General features: G+C 37.7%; 2 protein-coding genes across 9 annotated transcripts in view; one reads left to right on the top strand and one right to left on the bottom strand.

Annotated features, from left to right (window-relative positions):
- Nucleotides 1-951: 951 nt before the first annotated feature.
- On the bottom strand, nucleotides 952-7,720 carry CCDC59 (coiled-coil domain containing 59). The gene is made up of 4 exons (XM_015086517.3): nucleotides 7,510-7,720; nucleotides 6,191-6,503; nucleotides 3,607-3,706; nucleotides 952-1,483 (listed from the first exon to the last, which is right to left on the bottom strand). The coding sequence occupies exons 1-4, from the start codon at nucleotides 7,718-7,720 to the stop codon at nucleotides 1,322-1,324; spliced, it is 786 nt and encodes a 261-aa protein (XP_014942003.1). The 3' UTR covers nucleotides 952-1,321.
- METTL25 (methyltransferase like 25) overlaps nucleotides 7,719-13,993 on the top strand; it is a 161,212-nt gene continuing 154,937 nt past the window's right edge. For all 8 annotated transcript variants that reach the window (XM_053226542.1, XM_053226547.1, XM_053226548.1 and 5 more), the window contains exon 1: nucleotides 7,719-8,112. In XM_053226542.1, the coding sequence (XP_053082517.1) occupies nucleotides 7,719-8,112 (394 nt within the window). The remainder of the gene's footprint in view (nucleotides 8,113-13,993) is intronic.

Genomic DNA, 13,993 nt, shown 5'->3' on the forward strand with positions numbered 1-13,993 from the left:
ATCAGGCAAATACAATCAAAACCACAATGAGATACCACCTCATACCTGTCAGAATGGCTAACATTAACTACTCAGGCAACAACAGATGTTGCTTGGTGGCTATGCAAACTAGTGCAGCCACTCTGGAAAACAGTATGGAGTTTCCTCAAAAATTTAAAAATAGAACTACACTATGACCTAGCAATTGCACTACTTGGTATTTAGCCAGGGGATACAGGTATGCTATTTCCAAGGGGCACATGCACCCCAATGTTTTAGCAGCACTATCGACAATAGTTCAAGTATGGAAAGAGCCCAAATGTCCATCGAGGGATGAATGGATAGGAGTATTACTTGGCAATCAAAAAGAATGAAATCTTGCCAATTGTAAATACATGGAACTAGAGGGTATCATGCTAAGCAAAATTAGTCAGAGAAAGACAAATATCATATGACTTCACTCACATGAAGACTTTAAGACACAGAACAGATGAACACAAGGGAAGGGAAGCAAAAATAATATATAAACAGGGAGAGGGACAAAATATAAGAGACTGTTAAATATGGAGAACTGAGGGTTGCTGGAGGAGTTGTGGGGGGGGGGGGATGGGCTAAATGGGTAAGAGGCATTAAGGAATCTACTCCTGAAATCACTGTTGCAAAAAAAAAAATAAAGACCACAGGATAATATAGTGGGGGCAGAGGATAGTTTCAGCACCTGGGTAACCTGCTCTCATGTTTCTGAATTTAAAACCGTAATAGTTGAGGGGTGCCTGGGTGGCTCAGTCAGTTAAGCCTCTGACTTTGGCTCAGGTCATGATCTCATAGTTCATGGGTCTGGCTCTGTGCTGACAGCTCAGAGCCTGGAACCTCCTTCGGATTCTGTGTCTCCTTCTCTCTCTGACCCTCCTCTGCTAGTGTTCTCTCAAAAATGAATAGAAATGTTTTAAAAAAAATTGTTAAATGTAATAGTTCATTACTAAATTAAATATTTAATTAAATAATTCATTGAAAGCTGTGCTCATTTATTTTCAAAACATTTAATTTCATCTGAATTTCATATGGTACAAAAATATTACATGCTTAAACACATTCAAATAGAAAGTTCTTTCAGTTCTTTGGGCCACCTTGAAGGCAAATAAATAAGAAACAAATAAATTGCATAGCATACAGAAAATTTTCTTTCACAAGAAAAAAAATATTTGGACATTTTATACTTAGTGTAGCTTAGCAATCCATTTTATCTTAATAAATTTAGTTAATTGTTAGGAGGAACAGTATATATACAAAAGAACTCAATAGAGGGCAGCTATTTTAACTTCTAATTAAAAACATGGCTGCTTTAATTTTTTTCTTGTATTTTTTTAAGAAGATACTCCATTTGTAAATTCAAGTTTGGTTGGCCTTTTTTAGTCTTTTTGCTCAATATTTTGAATACTTCCATTTTCTTCTTTTTATAGAGCCTTTGAGCTTCTTCTCTCTCTTGTTTTCTCTTCTCAAATTCCTACAATTATTAACATGCAATTTGCATTAGTAACAAACAGTAGATACAGTTCAGTCATTGTGCTGAAATAGCTATTACCATGCAAACACTTTAGGCTTGTCTTAGATTTTGCAAAATAAGGTGTTACCTGTCGCTTAAGTAGTTACCTTCTGCCTTTACTCCGTAATGCTCTAATACAGACTAACACAAAGTTATTAAAGTTTTTTAGTTATTTGGCTACAACTAAAATTAGAATACAGAGGAAAGAAGGCATATATATGTAAGATTTCATCATGTAATTAGATCTGGGATTTTAGAGATTACCTACTCCATATAATACAAAAATCTTCACTTGTAGAATATCTGGTATTCTATTTAATTTGCCATCTGACAGATTTAATTAAGGAAACATTTACTGACTATGTACTAGGCAAAACACTGCTAGGCATTATGATTGTGATTAAGAATTATGCTCCTTTGATTTGCTAAGATAAAGACTCAAATTCATTTGAGTATAAGAAAAATAATTCAAATTTTTATGTAAACCTGAAAAGCACTATTTGAAATGCACAATATTCTTACAAAAGTTAAACAAAAGTTCTTAAAAAAAAAAGCAATACATGTGCTGTTTCTCAATTTCCCTAGTAACACATATAGCACCCAAATGACAACAGCCTGTATTTGTATGTAACTTAATTATCAAAGTGCTTTCATATCATAGCACATTCTATTCTTATAAAACTGTCATTCTAGGCTATTATCTTCATCTGTAAGATGAAGAACTGACACTCCATGATATGGAAAGTGACTTGTCCCAAATCCCAAATACCCTGTAAGACCAAGTCTCCTATCTAGATCTTGTTAATGCAAAGTCTGATTAGCACTCAAACTTATGTCCTCCTATGGTATAATACTTCATTTACTTTAACAAGCACAAAAGATCTGGAATTTATTTGTGAATTCAGGTATATACAGGCTAGTTTACCTCTATGGAGTTTCTCTAAACAGAGTAAAAAAACAAAAACAAACAAACAAAAGAAATTAAAGTTTTAGCATCTATTATGGGTGCTTATTTAATTTATGTACTTAGTTTTGATTTCTCATGGATTGATTGGTGTTGGCTTTTTCTCCTGACATCTGATATCCATAAATTCTAAGAAACTATCAATTTTCACGACTACAAAGCCTTAATATTCATATATATAAAGAAAATTTCAAAAAGATACTAAACGTTTTATAGTATAGTGGTCCTTACTTTACCTGTTATACCATTTCCAAAGGTGGCAGTTAATAACTGACTGTTGCTGGTTAGAAAAGAGCATAATGTAACAAACTATGAAACAAATGTACAATACTTCCATGGAGAAATGTTTCTCCTTCATCCTAGTCTACCATCAGTTTAAAAATAATCAGGAGAATTGTACATGTTAAACTTCCAGATTTCTTAATTATACAAACTCTAAAGCTAAGACATAACAGAAATTTCATGTCAATACCATCTTTGAAGTAGTTTTTGATTGATGTGCTATCCTTTTTAAAGTGATGGATGAATATAGCTTCAATGCAAAAAATAGAAACCACAGATTGAACAATTTTGTTGAAGCTCTGCATCATCTTGTTTTCATTTGAAAAAGACTATTATAATTTTGGGCTTCTGAATGACAATAAAGAGTGGTAACTTTTTGCTAAGCTAATCTAGTAAGTTTTTAATAGGCAAGATCAACTCTTTAGAAAGAAGTATTTTATTCTATCACCTCCCTCTTTTACCTCTTTCAATGTAAAATTATGATAATCTATTTTTAAGTCAGTAGATCTCAAATTTTATTATACATAAAAATCTCGAGACACTTGTTAAAAGTGCAAGTTCCTAGACCATACTCTTAAAAACTGTTGTCCCAGATACTCATTAACCTATAAGCAGTATCTTTAAGATCCTATTCTTGACCTACTAGTATGCATGCCTTCTTGAGGATAACAGAAATGACTGAGGAATTTGTTAAAATTCTCCAGCTCTTCTCCGACCACTCATTTATTCAATAGCAATTTACAGAAAACATACTATATACACATACTAAGAAGCACAGCTTTATGTATACATTTAGAATTAAAAAAAAAAAGAATTTAAATATTTTAAAAGATCTTACTTGTTTCTTAGCAGTACGCTCAGCTTGTACTTGTTCGTATTCTTCCTGTGCTTTTTGATTTGATGTTTTCTTTTTATTTTTCCTTGGAATAGTAATGGAGCTTTTTAAGATAAAGATATGAAAGTCAAAGGATTAAAAATGGTGCAATCAAAATTATAACACAATTATGTCAAATATAGTACTTGCATAGTAAAATGTCACTGATGCAAATGAACAGAGCAAGGAAGAGAGGCTGGAAGAGGACATCAATCTTATTAGTAAAATGTCCAAAAAAAAAATATTAAAAATATAGTTACAGCTTTCAAAATACAATTAAAAAATAATTATAAATAAGTAATTATAGAGACTCTTTGAGAAATATTTCAACCAGGGACAATACAGAAAGCTTTGAAAGATTCTAAAATGTTAACAAACAGGAAAGCAGCACAAGAATGACAGAAATGACAGTAGGAAGAAAACATTAAATTGAAGGATGTTACAGAAGTTGTGGGTGGTACATGAACTTTAATCCCAAACTGCTTTGATCAACTTGTCTCTACTTAACCTATTCAATCATGAATGACTACACCTTGAACCTAGTCCCTATTTAAAACTGTTCTATATTAAAGTACTTTTCCCTCTCTGATGTCCCACTCTAAACTAATTCAACTACTGAAGCTCAGATGACATTCATTTCTCAAGCTATCTGATTCAGTAATTAATCTTCCTTTTCCCAGTCTCAATTTTTCACTATACCAATTCAAAACTACAATAAAACATTTCAACAGTTCCTTTCTTGAACAAATGCATAAATTATTCATTACCAGAATCTATGTACTGTTCTAACTATCAGTCTTATTCCTTGTCCTTTCATTGTCAAATACCTAGAAAGAACAGAAAATAGACTACAGATGTCATATCACATTCACTCCTTAACTCCTTGCAATTTGGCATTTGCTCTCTTTAATGAAACTATCCACGTCAAAAATGGCCTTCTAGTCAAATATGATGATTGAATCAATGGGCATTATTCAGTCTCATTTAATTGACCATTCACTATTTTTGAAAACTTCATTCCCTTAGTTCTAGTGACATTCTTCTCTCCTGCTCATGTTTTCCTTTCTTGCACCAGGTTTTTCCCCAAGTGTTTCCCTTCTTGGTCTCCATTCTTTAGGTAGTTACATCCAAGTTAATAAGGACTATCTACTGAAAATCTCTCCAAAGTCACTAATGATTACCTAAACCATAAATCCAAAGACTTGTTGTTAAAGTCCCGTTTTTCTTGGACTTTACAGTGTTTGATACATGAACAATCTCTACTTTCTACAACTGTCCTCTGCTGACTTCACTGTTTCTGTATTCCCCTTTCTCCAATTATGACACTTCTATTTAACTTCTTCAGTAACTTTCTCCTGCTTTGACCTCAAAGTTAAGAAATCTTTAACAATATGATTTTTACCTTCATATTGTGTCTCGTGGTTTAACCCTCCTTACCTCAATTATTACCAAGAATTACAGAAACCTGCATTTCTAGATTTGCCAGAACTATACATCCATTATTCAATAATATGACGCACATGCCTACTGACAAAATTGAATTTTTAGCATCTCTGTTTCTATTTTCAATTGTACTTTTTCCTGGAGTCTTATTTCCTGTTACTTTTACCACAAGTAGCTAACAACTTTAAGCAATCTCTACACCCAAAGTGGGGCTTGACATGACCAGCCTGAAACCAAGAGTCGCACACTCTACCCACTGAGCCAGCCAGGCACCCCGAAGGGAGGCAGTGAGCGCTCCAGATACTAACAACTTTAAAGAACGGTATTTTAGTGAACTAAAAAGTTAAGAGTCCCAAGTAACAGCTGGATTCTGTGCCGGTTTAGGTTTTAGCACATTTTAACCTGAGGTGTGCATAGAGAAAGTTAAGTCAGCTCTTTTAAAACCCAAGTGTTATACAGCTATGCCATCTATTTGTTTAATTGCAACCAAGTCTGTGTCCTCTGGGGGAAAAAGTCTAGAATAGTAGTAACAGCAGCAGTTAACACCTATGTAGTACTTCCTATATACCACACACCTTTTTAAATACCTTACATAAATAAACCAGTCTTCATAGCACCATGAGATGGGTCAGGAGTACCACAGAGTCTGTGTGAATATCCATTCTGGACTTGAACAAATGGCAGCTCTGAATTATATACTTCTTATTATCATTTCTATCTCAAAGAAGAGGCACCAGAGTCCAGCTCCAGAGTCTGACGTTAACCACTATACTATAATATCTCTCAAAGTAGTTGTTGGTTTTTTTCAACATGTACTACTAACAAGAGTTTACCATGGTCCAAAAAAGTTAAATGCATTTGAGGCTGAAATCCAAAACCCACATCTTTTAATTCCAACTTCATTACTTCTTCCACTAACATAAACTAGCCTAATTCAGTCATTTTAGCTAAAAAGAAAGCTTCCCTGAAAATATTTTCACATAATTCACTGTGATTTCTAAAATGCCTTAAATGAGAAAAACTCCAAATTCCACAAACTGTCCTATAAACTCTTTCATAAAACACTACTTCTATCTAAAGGACTTGAAAAGAAAATAATACATACTTTATTCTTATGGTATGTTGCTCTGCTGCCTGAGGCTGCTCAGCACTACAATGTTCTTCAGACAAAGCTTGGGCAGTGCTACATTGTTCTTTTAGCAAAGGTTGATCAACTTGTTCTTGTGATAAAGGCTGTTCAACTTTTCTAAGTTGCTTCCTGAGTCTTTCCTCTTCAGCTAAATAAAGATGTTTTAGATGATCAGGGTATCGATCTGTGAACTGGGATTCCTGTGAGGTTTGAGCCTTCTTTTCCTTCCACAACAATTTCTTGTAATTTTGCTGAATCTTCAGTTTTCTTTGGAATGCGAAGCCTTGTCCTATTGAAGAATATCAGTCATAAATTAACTTTGTCAGAAAACAAATTGCATGAAAAATGTAGCTATTAATTTAACATGGAAAACTTTTTACATCATCACATTCAGAAACTAGAATTACTTTACTAGCAAAATTAATTTTGCTTTAAGAAATCATTTCATAAAACAGGTTTAAGAGAATGTAATGAATAGTATGCTGGTCCTTTGCAAAAAGACAAGGCTAATATTAGTCATACACACTCAATAATCTCAAAGAAGAGAAAATGACTAATGTTACATAACTCCAACTGACTGCACCCAAAATCAAAATGAATTCCTTCATTCATCTAAAACACTTACTCTAGGTCTCCAGTACTTTCAGAAAAAACTCTCATCAATTATTTTACCTTAGAAAAGCACAGTATGACTGATTTTCCAAAGAAATTCAGTACAAAAAAGAGAAGACAGTGCATGATTTTCTGTACAGCTAGCAATTACGAGAAAACTGAACTTACAGCTTATACATTCCAAATGGGATTTGAGGACACGTGCAGACAGCAAGACAAAATAAAAACAAACTAAAGCGAAGTTCATTAAGATCAATAAAAGAAAACGGTTTCCAAAACTTTGGGATATTTGTAATCAGCAAGGATTTGGGGCAGTACATTTCGGTCCCATCTTTCTCTATATCCTTTGCCTTACTTAATACATGCAGAAGTGGACCCATAGATGCTCTGCTTACAGTTTCACAGAAAAATTGTAAGAAAATTCTGATCAAGAATGGGGTTAAGTCGGGAAACACGTTTAAAGAGTTAGCAACACCGCCTCATCTTCCATTCCTGAGCTTTGGGAAGCCCATAGCTCCCATATTCCCATATTCCCTCTGCCCCAAGGAAGTCCGGGAATGGGCCCCCTCTGCCCCAAGGAGGCCCGGGTCTGGATCCTAAAGCCTTCTTCCCTGCTATGGCGAGTCTCATATCCTAAGATTTCGCAGGCCTGAGGATTTGTAAAAGGCTGCCTTCTTACATACCCTCTCGAACGCTTCCCACGAAGGCCTGCTGATGATTAGATCGCCACGTCCTCTGCTTCACATTCTTTTTCCTAAATGCGACCGGGGAAACTCCGTCGCTACGTGACCCAAAATTCCCTGCCGGCCACCGAGCCGCCGGCCTCACCGGCGCCATGGCACACCAACCAAGTCGCCAGGAAAAATCACAACGGACGCTGTGAAAGTACGTCATGAGACAAAAGCAATCAATCACCCAACTAGAGTCCAGATCGGAGACGTATTCATACGGTCTGAGTTACTTGCGACCGAGAGCCCTCGCCTTGCGGCTACGTTTGCGCCACCTACAGCCCGGGAGGGTGAGCGTCATGGCGGCTTCTTTTCCGCTCCCAGTGACCCAGGACCTGTCCACGTTGCGTGCCAAGTTGCAGGGACTGCTGCAGTTCCTGAGAGAAGCCCTGTCCATTTCCAGTGCACATACGGTGGACTTCTACACTGAGTCCGTGTGGAAGCAACTGGTCGACTTGCCCCCGGAGACCGTGCTGGGGGTGCTGAGGCGGTCAGCGGCCGAGGCGGAGGCTCGGTCCCCCGAGGCACGCCTCCTGGTGGAAGCCGAGATGGGATCAGGTGAATGGCAAGTGGGCGGGGCGGGCTGGGAGCCGAGAGACAATCCGGCCCAACAGAGAGTCTCCCTAGCGGAAGAAGAGCGGAAACAGGTGTGCGGTGGGGCGGGCAGAGGCGGGGCCGGGAGGCACGCGCTTCGGGGCAGCGGAAGCGGGGTAGGGTTCGTAGCGGGGTGGGCCTGGTACGTTCTTCCGGGTTATCTCTAACGTCCTTGGGTGCTTGTGTATTTTCCAAATTTAAAGAGACAGGGAATCGTGCAGGAGCGTTTGTTCTTTGAATAATTCAACAATAAGTTTTTAAATGGTGGGAAACAAGACGAACAATGCTTTTAGATTCCAAGTGGAAACGGCAGAAGATAAATCAACCCTTTATGAAATACATCAAGATAATTTAAAATAATGGCCAAGAAAAAATAAATGAAAGCAGATGTGATAGCGATTGTGTGAGGAGACTGCTCTAATTTAGGTGCTAAGAAGTAGGAGAAGGCGCCAGCCTGCAGTGAGCCACAGGAAAGGATTTCAGGAACCAAAGAGGCCCAGAGGCACAAAAGAGCAGGACTGGTTGAGGTTCTGTAGAAAAGCTTGAGTGCCTAGAGCCAGCCATGGGGAAATGGCAGGTGTGGTCAGGGAGGTAAGCAGGGGCCGGATCATGCAGGATCTCCAGTCCTCAGAAAGATTTAAGTGCGATGGGAAAACTTTGGAGTCATTTGGTCAATATGGGGACTTAATGTAAGCTATATTTGAAAAAAAAATAGTTTTAATAATTGTTTGAAGAACAGACTAATGGAGCAAAAGCTGAGAGTCCAGTTAGAATGCCATTTCTGTAGTACAAGAAAGAGATGCCTGTGTCATGGAATAGGATGGTAGTAGTGAAGACCTGAAATATATACCCGAAATATGTACCAGTTCACGTGAAAATTGTTTGTAAAGTATCTACTGTGCCATGAATTTTTGCAGGCTCTTGGGTTTCTTGCCTTGGAGAAATTTAGATTCTACTGAGGTGAGTACATGTTAGAAGTAGAGATGACAGGACACCGTCAGGCTTCTGGAATTTCTTCCCTTTTGCTACTAGGCTTTCCCAACTTTGCACTTACTAGTGAACTGTATTCACTGAGCATTCTCCGAAATACAGAGTACCACTAGAGGGTCCTCCTGTAATAGGTAAATACTGGTTTCTTTAAAGGTACTGTTCATTGTAGAAAAGTTACACACCTCTTCAGTTTGCTCTCTTAATACCCAGTACTCACCTAGTAACAGGGCTTAAATTCTCAGTGTACATTTGTTGAATGAATGAATGACTCATGGTAGCTCCTAAAAAAAACAAAATAAAACAAAACAAAACAAAAAACCAGCAATTAAATATGAAGCCCAAGACTTTCATATGGGTTTTCACACAATAAAAGAATTAGATTGTTTGCATATCCTAATGATAATAATAGGGTTATTTGATATTTATTATTTACTCTACCGTGTGCTAAGTGTTTTCTTAAATATTTTCTCTTTTAACATTTATATCAGGCTTGCAAGATGGGTTCTGTTTTCCCATCTTTGTGAAATTGCAACTTGAAGTAGTTTATCAGGGTCACAGCAATGGAGATTCAAACTTGGGTCACCTGAGGTCTTCACTGTAATGAAAGTTTATTCTGAATTATCTAAGAGTGAATTACAAAGGCTATTATCACAGCCAACATTTTTATGACACGACTACATTCCTTTGTTCTGTTTTGTTTTTATTGTTTTCCCTTTTAAGAATATAAGAATTGTTTTGTTTACTGCTGTATCGCTAGTACAGTGCAGTCACTATAAGTGGTTAATAAATATTTGGTAAATGAATGAATGAGTGACACCACTTACTCGTTCTCTTGGGCTAGGAGTAAAATACTACTACTATCTTTTGGGAAAACCCTACAATCAATTTTTTAGTTATCCAACAACAGTGGAGTCTAGACCAGATTGTTCACTTTTGAAAAGTACCTTGCCCTGCATACTTTTATACATAATATTCACTTGTGCAAATGGTCAGCTGCCTTTACTATTAAAATAATGAATTTTTATAATTCATGCTTGTAAGGGATATTAATTTTTGTTCATGCAAAGAAAAACTATAGGCATTTTCTCTGTCTCTATATGAAGTCTGTTGTTTGTGTCAGAGAAGAGTAGTTTTTGCCCTTTTGACTATATTTGTATCTTATTAAAACTTACATCACATGGCTATGTACAGTATAATTTAGCAGTTAAATTTTTAGACTTTTGTATCAGATGTGATTCAAATTCCAGTTCTACCACTATCTCTGTAACCTTGGGGAAGTTTGTTCACTCTCTCAGCAAACATTTACTTAGTGTCTACTGTGTGGCATGCTTTTCTAGGAGCTAGGGAAATAGCAAATAAACAACAACCCCTGTCTTCATCTTGCTTGCATTCTAGAAGGAAGAGAGACAATTTTTAATGCCACAGAAAAATCAAGTAGAGAAGGGAGGAATACATAGAGGAAGTGCAGGAGGAAAGTTTGTTTGCAATTTATATAGGTTGTTCCAGCAAGAATTCATGTAGATATCTCTGGAAAAGAAACCTAGAAAGGAGAAAAATGAGTCATGAAGCTATCTGGAGGTAAAACATGCCAGACGGTGAGAACAAGAAGTGCATAGGCTCTGATGTGGGAGTATGCATGATGTGTTAAAGGAGCACCAAGGAGACTGGAAAGGATTTCCATCAGGGACCCGCATAAAGTGGGGTTTTCTGCTGATTCTGTATGAGGAGTTACAAATAAACACAATTCCCAGAGCTTCACTTGAGTTAATGCACAGTGTGTAAAAGTGCACCAGCAGATGTTTGGCCCAATCATTTCGTGTTTTATGAGACCAAGTTGTTTCTGAAGATCCTCAGGGTAGCTATTTTAGTAGATTTCTCTTACTAGGTGATGTTATGGCCTGGTCAGAGTCCTGAAAGTTTCTTCTCTGTCTGCCTAAAAACAATTAGAGAAGAAACATTTAATTCTCTAAAATAAAAAGGACAGATACTGAAAATAACTGTATTTTATGGATATAAATTACAAGTGTTATGGATTGAATCGGGACCCCCTCCTCCAAATTCATATGTTAGAATCCTAACCCCCCATTGTGACTATATTTGAAGATAGGGCCTTTAAGGAGATGAGATTAAATGAGGTCAGTAAGGGTGGAGCCCTAATCCAACAGGAAGAGGAAGAGACATTAAGAGGGCACACAGAGAAAATCTGTATGAGGACACAGAATGCAGCCATCTGCAAGCCAAGGATAGAAGTTTCCCCAGGAACCAACTCTGCCATCACCTCCACCCTCCAGCTTCCAGAACTGTGAGAAGATAATTTCTGTTGTTTCAGCCACTCACTCAGTCTGTGATATTTTGTTATGACAGCCAGAGTAGACTAATGCAATGGGCTTTGCAGACAGGACTGCCAGAGTTCAAGTCCTGGCTCCACTTCTTACTAGTTTTGTTAACTTGGACTTCAATGCTTTGTACTTAGGTGCCTTATCTGTAATAAGGATAAGTATAGTGCCTATTTGATGGAGTACTATGAAAGTAACATGAGTTGATACAATAATGCCTAGCAAATAGCAGCACTTAACCCAGTCATTTATTTGACTAATGTTTATTGAGCACTTCCTACCTACCAGGTTTTATTCTAGACCCTACAGTTATGATACTGAATGCAACAAAATTCCTGCCACATGGAGCTTATGTTTAAGAGAGGGTAGATCCATAGTAAACCAAGTGTATATATGGTATATATATATATATAAACATAAATAAGTGAGATCAAGTGACAGTAAACACAATAGAGAAAAGCAAAGCATGGAAGAGAAAGTGAAGAAGATGGATGGTGTGGTGGAGAGAAATGCTATTTTAGATTGGGTGATTAGGGAAGTCTTCTCTAGCAAGACAAAATTTGAACAGAAACTTGGAGAAAGCCAGTTGTACAACTAAGTGGAGGAAGAGTGTTTTAGGCCAAGTAAAGAGCAGGTACCAATCTGGAATATGCTAGGTGTGTTGAAAGCACAGAAGAATGATCCAGGTGGGACTAGTGAAAGATAAGATTTGAGAGGTGGCCTGGGGTAACTTTATATAGGACTTTGTAGGCCATACTGCTAGGGCCATCATCCCAGAGACATGGGATTGAGCCTGCACAAGGCTCTGCACTGCGCATGGAACCTGCTTAAGATTCTTTCTCTCTCTCCTCCTGCCCCTCCCCTGTTCACACACTCTGTCTTTAAAAATAAAGATTTTGTGTGGGGTGTGATATGTGATTTATGATTTATGTGATATGTGATTTATGACTCTGGCTTCTGTGTGGAGAAGAGACTATTAGAAGGGGAGAATGGAAGCAGGAAGACATGATAGGAAGCTAATAAAATAACTTCAGGTAATGGCAACTTGAAGAGATCAGATAGTTTCTCTAGCAAACAACAATGATAAACAGTGGCCAGATCATTAAAAAACAACTACTGGAAGGTTTGGGAAGATGACGAAAGGTAGTTGAGAAGACTTTACTATAGGAGGTTTCTACTGATGGATAAGAACGGGGAGTTCGTGGCTTTCTTGTTTTCTTTTGTGCTCCAAGCCCCCCTAGATCTGGCAGTGGAAAGCTGCATCCTTACCACATCAAGGTGGTGATGACAAAGTTCAGAGATCAGAGCAGATGGAAATTTGAGGAGTATATTGTAGAAGCAGGACAGAAACGGCTGAGATCTAAGCTCCAAGCTCTGCCACAATCCCTGGGTGACTTCTAAGTTTAGAGGTCACATGCAGAATCCAGCAAAATTGCTGGCAAAACTAGGGCATGGTAAGCCTTTGAAAGAGAGCTTCTGACAAGATTTGCAAATTTACTGCCCCTTTGAAAGAGTGTGTTCCCCAGAGTGCACACAACTTGGGTGGCAAAGATCAGGAGCCTGCTTGAATTCATGAATTCTAAAGGCAGAACTCAGGGCTAGCAAGTGGGAATTTAGGCTGGGGAGCCCTGGAAACATAGGGTGAACCCCACAGTCTGTGAAATCTACCCAAATCTTTGTCTGACTGCTACACTGCACAGGTTCAGGGATACCCTCAGGGGGCAGGATAGCAAATCAGCAATTGAGCAGAGACATCAGCTGCTTCACACTGAAGGGAGATAGATTTCACAGTTGGGAGTCCAGAGGAGTTAATTTCAACCATAACAATACCTTTAGAAAAACAAAATAGATTCACTACAACAAATTCCCTGCAATTCTGCTTTTTAACCCAAACTCACTAGATGTGCAAAGAAACGGGAAAGTGTGATTCCTACTTAGGAAACTGATTCCAAGTGAGCACCAATGTTGGATTTAAGTAGCTATGTTCAAAGAATTAAAAGTGTAACCAAAGGGAAAAAGAATGACTTAATAGGAGCTGATCCTTGTTGAACTCAGGTGTTGGAAGTGACTGTTATAAGATTATTCAAAGAACTAGAAGAAAATATAAGAATAATCTCTAAGAATTAAAGGAAAATATAGCATTAAGGAATGTTTAATTATATGACCTACCTCATAAATTTTTAACTGGAGAAGTACACACATATTGACACAATTATATTAATGTCATATGTTGCTGCAAAACAAGTGACTTAAAACTACACCATCTCACACAGTTTCTGTGGGCCAGGAATTCTAGGAGATTAACTGAGTGGATCTGATTTGGGGTCGCATGAGGTTATACTCAAGATGTTGTTTGGGCCATAGTTGCTGAAGGCTTGATTGAGGCTGGTGGATTTGCCTCCATGTTGTTTCCCTCACACTGGTGGCTAGTTGTTGCTGCCTGTTGGCATAAGGCCTCATTTCTCACCACATGCATATGAACTTTTGCATTTGCACCATGCCCTTGATTTTGTCTGTGC

The sequence above is a fragment of the Acinonyx jubatus genome, chromosome B4 (assembly GCF_027475565.1).
Source record: "Acinonyx jubatus isolate Ajub_Pintada_27869175 chromosome B4, VMU_Ajub_asm_v1.0, whole genome shotgun sequence".
In the NCBI taxonomy this organism is placed as follows: Eukaryota; Metazoa; Chordata; class Mammalia; order Carnivora; family Felidae; genus Acinonyx; species Acinonyx jubatus.

Excerpts from the sequence above, each read along its gene's own strand:
- CCDC59 (XM_015086517.3), bottom strand. The coding sequence starts at position 7,720 with ATGACGTACTTTCACAGCGTCCGTTGTGATTTTTCCTGGCGACTTGGT. Across the intron at positions 6,504-7,509 it reads CGTGGGAAGCGTTCGAGAGG|GACAAGGCTTCGCATTCCAA; the intron begins GTATGTAAGAAG and ends ATTCTTCAATAG. Across the intron at positions 3,707-6,190 it reads CAACATACCATAAGAATAAA|CTCCATTACTATTCCAAGGA; the intron begins GTATGTATTATT and ends TATCTTAAAAAG.